At 38.3% G+C, this 14,434-nt stretch overlaps 1 protein-coding gene across 3 annotated transcripts in view; it reads right to left on the bottom strand.

Annotated features, from left to right (window-relative positions):
* The window catches only part of LOC136877515 (anoctamin-7), an 865,825-nt gene that overhangs the window by 25,431 nt on the left and 825,960 nt on the right, over positions 1 to 14,434 (bottom strand). For all 3 annotated transcript variants that reach the window (XM_067151627.2, XM_067151626.2, XM_067151629.2), the window contains 2 exons: positions 11,089 to 11,255; positions 6,540 to 6,668 (listed from right to left, as the gene is read on the bottom strand). In XM_067151627.2, the coding sequence (XP_067007728.2) occupies positions 6,540 to 6,668; positions 11,089 to 11,255 (296 nt within the window). The remainder of the gene's footprint in view (positions 1 to 6,539; positions 6,669 to 11,088; positions 11,256 to 14,434) is intronic.

Below are 14,434 nucleotides of genomic sequence, written 5' to 3' on the forward strand. Positions count from 1 at the left end.
TGGAAATCTTGGCAAAGTCGTTCATAGCCAGAAGAGAAGATTCCATGAAATACCATCAAGAAAGGAACTGAGAGAAAAGTGGCTGTCTGCTATATCTAGGCAAGGTCCTAATAAAAGAAGCAGTTGAATATCCTCAGATTACTCTCGCGTCTGTAGGCGTCATTTTTGCAATACGGACTATAAGGAAAATATAAGAAGAATGCAAAATTAAAAGCCAGGTGTGATGATGTTGATGATGCTTGTTGTTTAAAGGGGCCTAACATCGAAGTCATCAGCCCCTAATGGTACGAAATGAAATAACAAAAAGTTCAAATTCATCCACTGACCAAAATAAAATAAAAAATGTCATGAAGAATGAATGGATGGACATGAACCCAACACAAAACAAACAAAACACAGTGGATCAGACTCAAAAAAAGATCATAAATAATAGTATTACTGACCAAGGGACCACTTATAAAACACAATGATGCTTGATGTCTAAAGAGGTGCAAAATCAACGTCTAAGGCCCCACAGAATGGTACATGTCGCGAGCAAAGTAGAACCATGGTATTTGTCATGTTGAGGTATTAATCAAAAGTAGCGAAGACTCGCGGTATTCCACACAAGATGGTACTACTCACAAGTATTACACTTCGTACAGGGAATGCAGACCTATGGTGTTTCCCACACAATGGTGCCACTCATAGCCAATGCAAACCGATAAGGTTCCTCACCTAGGTGTACTAACCACAGGGACTCACACTATCCCGTGGTGTTCCTCACATAGTGGGTACTAATCACAGGCAACGCAGACCCACGGTGCCGCTCATATAGCGGTACAACTCACAGGCTATGCCCAGACCCGCGGTGTTTCTCACATGGGTACGACGCACGGGTACTGGAAACCCCCAGGCCAGCCTCTTTACTGCTACTAATCACAAACCTATTTCGTACCTAATTTAGTGGTACTACCCGCAAGTACAGGCAACCCATGGTGTCCCCGCATGATGGTATGAATCAAAAGTAGTTTCATGGTCCTAATTCAATCATCCCTTGGTCGCCCCTTTTAGTCGCCTCTCACGACAGGCAGGGGATACCGTGGGTGTATTATTCGTCTGTGTCCCCCACCCACAGGGGGTAAACAGAGAGCAAAAAGAAGAAAGAAGGGATCCGTCACTTCAAAAAATGAAGTAACGGACGAAGAAAGACAAGGGCCATGAAGGGCGTGAAAATGAAAGATTCCCTAGGTCTCGAATGCTCTAATACCATCGGGGTCAGAAAAGAACAAGAGTTGACCAAGGGAGGTCGGACAGGATAGACGAAAGTGAGGAGCCTGGTACAAGTAAGTGGAAGCAATGCCAAGACTCAGCTAAGGGCCCCGTGGTCGCCAATCCACACTCCCAAGTTGAGAGCCCCTCGGGCCCCTTTTAGTTGCCTCTTACGACAGGCAGGGGATACGGTGGGTGTATTCATCTGCGTCTTCCACCCACAGGGGGTAAAAGCCAGGTGTCATACCAAGTATTTTCCCTCAATGTTTGAGTTACTTACAGTCCCAGAAGGTTAAACCTCATGAGGAACGTGCTTCCTGTGCAACAATCAGAGATGCGATCGTTCGTGATGACAATACTGATAAGCATTTTTTTTTTTCATTATATTAATAATAGCTTCAAATGGGCATGCGAGTCTACAGCTCTTACATTGTAATAAAAGAAGCAGTTAAGGTTTCTACTCCCCATCCGGTGGCAGTAATGATTAACACCAGGTGAATAGTCAGTGGAATGGGGCTAGGTCAGTGAACTTCAAAATCAAAGTGAAATTGGTATTCAGGTGGATATCCTTAATGAAAGTAGTTCCACTCACCACCGAGGACAAATTAACAAGATTCAATGTCAAATATTTGGACTTCAAAGGAAAATGGCACGTATCAGAAATGAAGTGGAATGGAATTCCTGAATTTGACAAAAATACTGCTCTTAAAAAAGCCACTGATGAAAGAAATCAAAAGGCCATTTATTTGATTGATGAGTTAAATCATTTTGGGAAGTGTAAACGAGAATGGTCAGAGCTGAGTATTAGGTATTGCGTGGCATAGAGACCAGTGTCTCCTGAAGGATACGAGCATCCAAGGCTTTCAAAATTATTCTCAGCCCCTTTGTGCAGCACATTAGATAGGTATATAGGAAATGTGGAATGTGATATCGGCATACCCCACTTAATAAAGACTATGCTTAAAACCAAAGATGAAAACCTACAACCAATGGAGCAACTTGTCTGCTGTGGCTGATGAAATGGCTCTTAGAGGAAGACTAAAATATGACAGAACTATTGATACATTTTATGGAGTAGTCAGTGTAGGGAAGGAGGGTATATGATCAGTGTATATATGCAAATGCCCCACATTTGCCAGTAAGTTAGGTACCCTCCACTTTGTCATGAACAGTCATTCAGTAAAGTTCTCTATCTCTGTGGCCTATATTCTAGTAAAGAATTTACAAGGGTCTGAACTTTACATCATATTTCAGAAGGTGATTAAAGCCATGGAGGATGGTGGATTCCTTGTGATAAGAATTGTGACGGACAACCTCAAAACAAATGTCTTCATGTTTAGACATTTTGGATAACTTCAAATATCCAAACAATAATGTTGCAATCAATCTAGAAACAGAAAATAAAGTCCTAATTTGCGAGTACTTGGTTCATGTTGAAGAGAGGATGGAGTGCGATTTGCGTCAGCAACATCTCGCTGCTTAGAGCTTTGAAACCAAAACAAATTGTTGCACAGACATTTTCTAAAGATTCCTCAGAAGACAAGTTTATGTATTTAATAGTATTCATTGCATTCAAGAGCGATATTCAATAGTGATTTTACTACTAAGTTGTTATATTTAGCAAGCCGCTATGGCTGAGGAAGTCTTCCAGTAAGACTAAACATTTACCGTATTATGCTTAGACATTAAAATTACAGGTATTTTCACTTGCGAGGTGATGTGTATTGATTAGGTGGACACTTGAAATGAAATAAAGTTCTTAACCACAAAATGGAACCAAATATGCACCAGGACAGAGGAAAACTTCAATACCCAAAACATTGTTTTGTTGCTCTCATGAAGCATCTGCAAGAGTTCGTTGAAGCGGCTGTGCTCTACTGTCGGAAGTCCATCAAACTTACAGGCTTAATACAAGGACTTGCTAATTCTCCCCTTTCAGAATCTGTTCTGTTATAGTGCGAGGTCAAAGAATATCAGCAAACTGTTAGGTAATATTATCCTAACCAAGTTCATAAGACATCTGGCTATTTGTTTTACGTTGCACCGTCACAGATAGGTCTTATGGTGACGATAGGACAGGGAAGGCCTAGGAATGGGAAGAAAGCGGCCATGGCCTTAATTAAGGTACAGCCCCAGAATTTGCTTGGTGTGAAAATGGGAAACCACAGAAAACCATCTTCAGGGCTGCCAACAGTGGGGATCGAACCCACTATCTCCCGGATGCAAGCTCACAGCTGTCCGCCCCTAAACGCACGGCCAACTCATCCGGTCATAAGACATCTATAAACTGAATGCATTGGCAGGAACACAGAAAGTTAGCCACCCAGTGTATCACTACAAGCAGGAAAATCTTTAAATTGTGACATGAAGAGGCCAACTACAACTTCATACATTTAATATTACTGATGTAATTTAAGAGTTTCAGTGAACATATGACTCCTCCATAGCGTTTTATATGCTGTCAACATAATAATATGTTAAGAACTTTGTGCATCTATGCCTGCCATCTAGCAGCGTATTTTTGACTTTGCCAATTCGTAAAAAGCCTCGCACAGAGCAGGTTGTATAAGTGGATCGAGACTGGTGGAACAAGGTTACAGGTATCAATTAGTAAGATTATCATCATCATCATCGGTTTGCCCTTCCAGAGAGCCAGGTAGGGTGTTTGAAAACGAGCGTCTTCCAAAGTTGCCTTTTCAAAAACATTTCGTTGTCCAAGACAGATTCCAATTCCATCCTCTTCTCTCCACGTCTTCCCTCAGTTGGTCCATCCATCTTCTTCTTGGTCTTCCAGCTGGTCTTCTACCTGTTATTCTCTTTTCCAAATAAGCACATGGTAACCTTGTGCTATTCATTTGTTTAACATGCCCAAACCATTTAAGTCTAGATGACCTAAGTCTTTCCTCCATCGATTCATTTAGACCTAGGTTAGATCGGATCTCATCATTTTTCATATGATCAAGTCGGGTCTTTTGGAGGGTATCCAAAAAACCATTAGTAAACCAGAACTGTCTTGGGAATCAGTAATTGGGGATGGCAATGCAGAAAGTGGTTAAAAGCTATCAAACAAAGCAAGACAGTAAACAAGTCATTACGTGATATTATTGCTATGAGATAAAGGTCAACAATAAAGAATTCATCATTCATTATAGGGTTTGGTTTGTTTGTTTGTTTGTTTGTTTGTTTGTTTGTTTGTTTACCATAAACCTTCACAGTATCTATGGAAGGCCAAGGGAAAAGGACAGGCCCCTTACATGTAGTGCTGCCTGACCAGTTGAAATAATCACCTAAATCCTAAACTGAATCATCATATACGGTACACTATTTACAGATAAAGTAGAAAAGTATAATGAATACACGTTTCTCATTCACACATCCTTTCACTTCCTGATTCATTCTTGTGCATATTAACACAATTTTTCTCATTACATGTGCTTCCTAGCATAACATTTAACTATATTTACATTTTTACATTTAAAGTTGGCAGGAAGGTCATTCCAAAGCTGTGATGAAAGAGCAAAGACACTTAATTTGTAGGACTCAGTTTGCACAAACGGGGACAGAGCTCTAGGATTAGGGGAGTCTAGGAAATAGTGAAAGGTGAATGGCCTGTGAGGGACTTGTGCAAGAAAGCAACTTCTGTTTACACAAGGTGGTGATTGAGATGGGAAGGCAGACAGCTGTTCTTGTTAATTAGTCATTCAGTGCAACATTTGATTCCTTCTAATCTGTGAAGGTTAGCTGCAGTAGTAGGGTGCCAGACAGGTAGTTAATGTTTCTTCCCACCCACTGTCCCACCATCTACATTTTCAGAGACTCCAAGGTGTCTGAAATTTGTCCCGCAGGAGTTTTTTTACATGCCAGCAAATCTACCGACACAAGGCTTACTTATTTGAGCACCTTCAAATACCACCGGACTGAGCCAGGATCAAACCTGCCAAATTGGGCTCAGAAGGCCAACACTCTACCATCTGAGCTACTCAGCCTGGCCATAGGTTAGTATAGGTCTCACTAGCATCAGTTAAACAGTCCGTATGGCATTCAACTTACACCCACGGAGGCTTCTGTGCATAAACTCTGTGCATTTCATTTTGTCAGAAATGGTTATTCCTAGCAAATGTATGGTTTTAACTTAATATGTACATTATTCATTATATATATATATATAATAATTATATTATACTATTATATTATATACTTATGTATAATATATATTCTGTTGGGTTTGATATGATCTTAGCCTAATGTATTTACATTTGCCAGCATTAATGATGAGACCATTGAGGTAACACCACACCGCTATAGTCTGACTAACTTGAGATGATCATCTCCACATTGTACTGTATATCCCAGTACATTACTATGTTCTCAGCATACTGAGGTCACATATTTACGTAAATCAGAGACAGATGAAGAGAAATGAGGACAAACACTACAAAGAAAGATGAGAGGAAGAATAAAAACTAAAGATTGATATATATTTAAATTATTGAAATACAGTCTACTCTGGATATAAAGAACCTCTATGGACTCAAATACTTGGTTCACTATATGACATGGAAGACAGAGATGGTTTGCCTCTTCCTGAAGAGACATTCTTTTGATCTGAGATTAATAGGGTGGGTCTCACACCTCATGACCTGGAGCTTCATCTGTTCTTAATTTTAGCAAAAGTAGGAAAACTAGACCATTTCTCAACTGTGGACCAAGTTTATGCAGCCACCCACTCTGTTTTCATTTTATTTTGTGTTCACTATAACTGAAATTTTTAGTATTTATTATTATGTAGATGAATCAGAACCAGACATTTAGATTTGCTATAGCAGAATGTTCATTATAGCCGAGTTCACTGTATCAAGAGTAATTCATACAGATGCATGGTTACACAAGATCTGATCATCTTTATAACTAATACAGTACACTGATTTAAGAGGCATAATAATTCTTAGGAAGCAACATTTTACTTTGAAAGAGATCTCTCCTACCATTGATGAAAATACATGCACAATCAACCTAAGAGTAAATGTTGTAACAATTTATTCTTATAGAAGAATAGGGTTCTTTCTCTTGGTTTTCTGTAAAATACACTCCCCATTCCCCAAAACACAAATTTTATTGTTGACTCAAAGAAAAAACTAAATATCTTGTGCAGAAGTCATGAAATATGAAGATATTTAATGAGAATTGGGAATATGCTACCACCTGTGAATTCTCATTAATTATCAGTTTAAAGTAAATCAAAGAATGAAATTAAAAATCTAAGACCCAGCAATTAATGATAGAGTTACCTTTTTTTTATGCCACCAGGCTTTCATCTTGGGGACCAGGATCTCTTGTGCGTTGTTGATGATCTGTTTACCAATCATGATAACAGCCAACTGCTGGGCCAGCTCAATTAAACAGCCACCAGCACTGCACTGCAAGCACATGTTCACTACACAGACTGATGCACAAGGTGCATTATAATCTAGACAAGAATGTGAAAATCATCTTGTAAAGAAGGAAGATAAATATTCCAAAATTTTGTCATATCAGTTCAGAGGGTAATATATTGGACTGGAGCTTAATTCTCTACCATTTCTCCATAATTTCATTGAACACAGAAGATACACACAATATATTATCCTTCATTATCTGCAACAGTCTGCCATTGCTGGAGTAGTTTTTTGATTCCATACAAGAAAGGAAATTCTTGAAGGTTGTTTAATAGAGAGTGGAAAAGTTGGAGAAATCTGAGGTCGTGGGATCAGGTGAATAAGGAATGTGGAATGACCAGTGCCGGATTAAGGTGTTTGGGGGTCCTGGGCTATTTAAAAAATGGGGGGCCCCTTCTTCATAACATCACGTAAGACTAGCATACTGAAGTCGTTATAGAGCTACTTCCACTTAAATTGATGAATAGGGAAGTGCTGAAATAGACTACAATTTTTCTCTATTTTCATGTTAATATTTCATAATGCCAAAACATATTCTACATTTGTCTCATCATCACTATCAAGTCGACATACAAAACAGAACTTACATTTTTTGGCACCAATAAGGTATTTTCTATCCATTTTACAAGAATATTACAGATGTAACTCATGAATGGTTCAATAATTGAGGTGAACTGGAAGTTCTCTTCCTGATGCAAAGATATAGTATAGCATGCGCATTCCACCGTGCTTCCCCTGTCCCCTCCCGCTCACTTCCTAGACCTCTTTCCCCCTTCCCCCTCTACCCGTAATCGCAAGCTGCCAGATTTAAATTTTCGTCAACAATAACCTTTACAATAATTACAGTGCGTAAGTAGCGAGGATTTGTGTCTCTGGACGGTAATCGATTCTAGCAGTGTTGAAATACCAATGCGGATACCCAATAAGAAGGAAGAAAGAATGCGTGTTCGATATTTTGCGAGCATAAATATTCATATACATGCACGGAGGTGGAGCAGCAGAGCAGGCCTTTTTATACAATTTCAAGTTCGGCCAAGGGCCAGGGCCCGGAGCTGCAGCCCCTTTAGCTCCCCCACCTTAATCCGGCCCTGGGACTGACTTCCCAACCCAAGACATGGATAGTATTTTTGTCAGGTTAACAGAGTGTGGATGAGCACTCTTGTGCAGTAGCATTGGTTCACTCAGTCTTTTTGGTAGTTTCTCTTATATTCAGTCTACCAAACATCTGAGCTGGTGATTGTTAGACCTTGGGGAAGCGATTCATAGTATACAACAACCTCTTTGTCCCACCAGATGCATAACATTATCTTTTGTAGATATGCATTGCCCTTTGTACGAGAAGTTGCTTATATTTTTTTTGTTAGGGCTCTGCCATTTTTCTTTTTATTAGGTTAGTAAAAAGATACTGGATAGAAATGGTCAATGTTGTTCATGAGCCAATCGATGATGAGCAAGCGATGGTGCACTTACTCACACCCACCAATTTTTGTGATTTTAACTTAGAGCGTATGGTACCTATGCACCTGGTTTCTGAACCTTGCCCATTGAATGTAAATGTCTCATGAGGGATTAATGGCCACCGCTCATCGCATATGCCAATTTTCTGTTATACTGACATGGATCACTGTGGATTAAGGTATTTAAGTGGTTTTCATCAAACCCCAAAGTTCTTCCTGAATGTGGAGTGTCACTCTAAATGACCCTTCTTAAAACAAGAAAACCATTTCCTTGAAGTGTTCCCTCCGATGGCATTGTCCCCATATATGGCGCAAATGTTTCTAGCTGCCTCTGCTGCCTTCACCCCTCTATTTAACTCAAAGAGAAGAATATGCTGCAAATGGTCAACTTTCTCCACGTGACACTATTTTCCACAGCAACAGTCACTATCTACCAGAATGAAAGAATCAGTACGTTGCCTGAAGAACAAAAATTACATTTCAAAACAAAAATGACAACCTATAAACAAACACACAGCAACCGGAGTACCGACACACAAAAAAACTACAACGGACTTATGCACTAACCTAATATATTGGTTTTGTTAAGGCTGCATTACTAAACAGTTATATCATTTTGAAAAAAACAGTGTTACTTAGAAATTTGTGTCATTTTAAAAAGAAACTTTTACACAAGTCTGTAACTACATTATTTCAACTAGCATCAGTAGTTGAATAGCTGAGAACTATTACTACTTCGGTTCCTGTTAACCTGAAAAGGAACATTGCATGCTATCTAGCAGCACTCTTCTGAACTGATGTTCTGGCTTCATGCCTATTTATTCAACACGTTTTCGTTTGTTGGACAGTGTGTCAGTTACCATCTGTTCTAGGTGTGTCTCGTAGTTTCTTTTGGTCTTCTCTTGTCCAATCAATAGGCGTAATCCACATGAAGTGCAAATCTCAAGTAATTGGTAAAAGGCCAGGGTGAGGTTTACAGTGTAATTCCTATCAAAAACATGGGTAGGAAGAGGGATTCATCTTTAAAAAAAAAAACTATGGTAGCCACTGAAATCTACACTTAGTAAATTTGGCATGTTTAGGGGTATCTTAATTGCTTACCAGTAGTTAATTGTTTCAGATCTCACACAACAATGTCAAATGTTTAACAAAGAAAAATGTTGGTAAACCCAGGAAACAATGTTTTCCATGGAAGTAAGAAGTTCCCCCTCTGACAAAGTGTGAGGACGACCCCCCCCCCCCCCCCCTAGTATATTCTCCTTGCACTATCACCCTGGATGCATGTAAAACCATTCCCCATGCAGCCAGTAGCATTGGTCACTGTACGTATTTCAGTAGAGTGAGCAGACCACCTGTGTTGCTGAGGAAAGCACTTTGGAAGTACAATCAATCAATCAATCAATCAATCAATCAATCAATCAATCAATCAATCAATCAATTTAGGGCAGTCATCCAGGTGGCAGATTCCTTATCTGTAGTTTACTATCTTACTTTTTCTTAAATGCTTTCAAAGAAGTTGGAGATTTATTGAAGATCTCCATGCCATCTCTCAAGCGACAGCTCTGAACATTGAAAGTCAGAAACTTCATTTTGTTCCGTATTGAACTGGGATTACAGTAAAATGAAAATACCACTTAGTTGAGTTCTTAAATACCTCACTCCCAAGTACCTCCCTGGTATGCCTCTTCAGTGAAATCTGGGCTTTATAATCAAGGCTGATAGCAAATTTATTGGGAAATGACCAGCCTTGAAGCTGAGGACTGAAAGATGAACCATAAAATTGTCTCTTGAATGAAAAATATAAAAATTATAAGGCTTGTTACTTCACATCTTATTAAAAGAGATATTATAGAGCTATCCAAATGCAAGAGTTCATAATTTGCGTAAAAATGTTCATAAAATATGAATAAGAAATTTAGGTACAGATCCTCTAGTGCTAAAGTAGAATCCTGCATCTGACCAGTGTTGTGGGCTGGAATGTTGTAGTCAGAACTTACGTAAATGGGAAGAAAGGAACTGTAAACCACCTGGTCAATCAAGCAATTAATCATCAGTGATCTACATTTAAGACTGTTGTCCAGGTGGCAGGTTCTCTACCAACTGTTTACCTAGCCTTTTCTTAAATGATGCTCAGTAAGAAAGCTAGTTGGAGTGAAATGTATACATTTATGTACTGGAAACCGGTGGAGAACAGAGGCTTACCATATAAGAGCATATGGACAGAGTACACAAAAAAAGAAAGACCTGTGTCCAAAATTTTTGGCTGCCACCTTCGACAATAGGAGCTTCTAACAACCATCAAAGAGTGAAAGTTCAGATCATCGGGCACGTCATGAGAGGTAAACTATATAAACTTCTCCAACTCAGCATTAAGGGGAAAACTGAAGATGATCTGTAAGGAGACTAAGAAATTTCTGGCTTAAAGACTGGCGCCACTGGTGTGGACAGACTTCTATTGAAATTTTTTGAGCTGCTGTTTTGTGATTTGATCTCCAACTTTTTTAGGGAGGTGGCATCAAAAGAAGATACCAGGGAAAAAATATTAACGAGAAAACCATGTTTAAGGAAACTACCTGAAATGTTGTGTCTTGGCTGAAATAAAAAAGAAGTGTTATGGTGCAGCCATCACATCTGAGGAAAGATCGCTCAGTCTCTCTCACACTAACATGGAGACTGGTTTGAGCTTCAGTGTCTTCCACCTTCCTCTACGGTGCTGATACATGGACTATTTGTGGTTCTGAGCTCCAGAAAACTGATCCCTTTGAAAGATGGAGCTGTAGAAGGATGCCACTTTTTAAATGGCTTTTCACACTGATGAGTCTATTTTCAAGGAGCTACACCTCAACTATATGTGTACTGCACAATTCTTTAGTCACATTATCTTAACCTCCTATTACCAAAATATTGTTGAGTTATTTGTTTCTCATGGCTTTATTTATACTTACATCCTCATTTCTCAACTTGAGAATATGTGTGTAGTTGCCAGGATAGCCCACAAAGCGGCCTTTGAAGAAGGCGATGTAGAAGATCGAAGAGTAGAAGTTGACAAACTGGAAGATGAAGACTTTGAATGTGAGGTTATCATCAAACTCCGTCTGTGTACGATGCATTTCTGTGGAAAAGAATAATGGTAGTTTTATTTCCTGCATATATTTCTTCACTTTGCACCACCTCAATGTTCTCCAAATTTAATGGCAAGACAATGTTCATGCATGGAATTCTCAAATGACTAAAAATAGTAAATTACAAGAAGCTTTATTTCCACATTAGATGTCCAGTTTCATTTTGACTGTTTTGCAAATGCAGGATTATCTCACAAGGAAAGTTTGCTAAGTGCCTGAAAAATAATATTAATATTGTACTGAATAGGATGAAATGTTGAGCAGTAAACAGTGTTTATTGTGATTTCTTAGCTTCCCACAACAGTAATTGAATTGTGTATGTTAATGAGTAAATAAATCCTGTAGGCATAAATTCACACAAAAATGAATGCACTGAATCAAGGATTCATTTGTGCAGTTGGTACCTTTAGTCCTCTTGCATGACAACCTGATTTGATCTCCAAACATTGTACCCAAAGCCTGGCAAAGTAAGCAAGAATATTCTACAACAAAGGTGAGGTAATTTTGTGTCTCCCAATATATGAACTAAATGCTACTGTGTCTGGTCCTTCATTAATTTACACTCCCCAACATAATCAGTCAGCTATTCTGAATAAACAAGAAATGACATCCATTTCACCTTATGCACTCACTGGCTCAAACTTTCAAATCTTTCTTTCCAATAGAAAAAGTTTGTGAAGGGTTTTGTGATTATGACTGCATTTTGCTGGATGACTATACTGACCTCCAAAGGTTAAATACTATCTTCAACTTTAGTGCGCTTCTCCTGATCAGTCAAGCACTCCTGTATTCAGTAATATGGTTAAACACATCTGGGTGAAAGATTCATTTCCTGTCAAATGTGATATCTGATACTTCCATCAATGTTGTCTGAAATACAGAAGATCTGAGTTGCTCAGCTCTTAACTGAATTGTTCAGTGGAGACAGGAAGTAAGTCACTTTTTGCACTTTTTCATGTTTCCAGGAATGATTATTAATTTGACCAAGACAAATCATCCTGCGTTGAAAGGAACTATGTTCATCACATTCTATGGCGAGCAGATTAAATCAACTTTCTTCATCTTGAGGGGAAGGAAATGATGACAGTGACTTAATTCCTTTCTCCTCCATAAGGTGCTAACCAAGATTGGCTATATCACACTTTATTACAACAAAAAACTACTGCACACAGGGATGTACCCCATAGTAAGAAGCAAAGCTTCAGCATATTGCTGTTTAAACAACAAAGGCTGGAATAGTAACTGCCTATACTTTTATAAACAGTTCCAATAATAATTCCTTGAACTATATAAAAATAGGGCACCTGAATTTCATAAGACCTTAAACAGGGTTTAAAAAGAAGGAAAAGTGAAGTTAAAAAATCAAAGTTATTAAAAAACTGATGAAAGATGCACAAATGCAAGGAGATACTGAAGTGGCCAACTGCAAGTGATGATTCAGTCATATTGTGAAATGATCAGAATATGTTTTGAAACATTTGTCCCCGATACTTTGTTTTTTATAAACACTTAGCATCATAACAATTTTTAGATATTTGTTCCTACAGAGCGATTCATTTTAAATTTGGGTGATTACCGGTATCAGGTAATATCTGTTCAGTTTAATCCACACTCATTTTCACTAACGATCAATAAATAATTTTTTGTTAAAAATAAGAGTTTTTCACATGCAAGTTACCCAAAATATGTTAAATTCTGTCAGTGACTGAAGAACAGAACTATGTTCTTTTAAAAAAATAGTTATTTCTCTTTTTTTTTTGCTAGTTGTTTTACATCACACCGACACAGATAGGTCTTATGGCGACGATGGGATAGGAAAGGGCTAGGAGTGGGAAGGAAACGGCCGTGGCCTTAATTAAGGTACAGCCCCAGCATTTGCCTGGTGTGAAAATGGGAAACCACGGAAAACCATTTTCAAGGCTGCCGATAGTGGGATTCGAACCTACTATCTCCCGGATGCAAGCTCACAGCCGCGCGCCTCTACACGCACGGCCAACTCGCCCGGTAGTTATTTCTCTAATCCCTCATTTAATATAGCAGTTCTCTTTAGTGCATGAAAATTCCAATAGGCTATCAAATGAAAAAGAAAAATTATTTATTCAGTGCAATATTTTATTCACAATTCAGTTTTTGTTTACCCTGAAAACTTAAGAAAAATAACTCATTCCCTTCCTCACCATCCAATTCAAATGCATAAATGAATCATTCATTCAGAGTGCTTATTGTTGTATCTTTATTGGACTCATATGAATAATTGCCAGGTTTTCGGCAGGGAATACAATAAACCTTGTTTACAGTTGAACTTCCCATCCTATTCAATATAATAACATATGTTACATTCCTTGTCAGCAACTGAATTTCTCTTCAGAGTTTTAATGAGGATTGCAGAAGGATGGACTTACAACAACTGCAAATCTACTACTTTTCAAGGCAACTTCATGCAGTGGAATCATCACTATAAGAGAAATTTCATTTCAACAAAAACATTTGTAAAGTTTGCAGAGATCATTATGAAAACAGGAGAAGGATTTTAACCTTTTTGTGATGCAAGAATTCTGATTTTAGGAAGTAGGCCTAATGTAAATAAAATACGGTAGTTGTGCAGGAATGAAAGAATATTAATTGTTCAACAATATAAAGCAATTCAGCAAAAAATATTTTAAATATATGCTCGGGAAAATAGAAAAAATATGAGCCATACTAGTTTTTGTGGGTTCATTACCAAATACAATTGTCTAAAACTAATGGCAAATTCAGGTTTCTTCTACATTCCAAGATCTGGGGTTGAAGCCAAGAGCTAATCTTCAGGACTTAACTAAACTTTGCTTTTCATAAATCATTTCATTGTAATTTACAGTGATGTGAAATTTGTTTAGTACCTACAGAAGTACCATATCATCTTGACAGCTTTTATACATTCAAATTACTGGTATCTGTTTCATCTCTGCATCTTATAGGATATATAAATACTTTATGTATCTTTGGTGGTCCTGTGTTGGCAGTAAGATCACTTGAGGAAACAGGAGGAGATATTGGTGGATGGGGAGTTTCTTTCTTACTTCCTTATCCTTCATTGCTGTCACAGAATTTCATTTCTACAATTATTCCCAACTATGGAAAGTACACTAGCACATGTGGAAAACTGCAGCACCATGAAGGGATGTGCCTA

This window comes from Anabrus simplex, chromosome 7 (assembly GCF_040414725.1).
Source record: "Anabrus simplex isolate iqAnaSimp1 chromosome 7, ASM4041472v1, whole genome shotgun sequence".
NCBI lineage: Eukaryota > Metazoa > Arthropoda > Insecta > Orthoptera > Tettigoniidae > Anabrus > Anabrus simplex.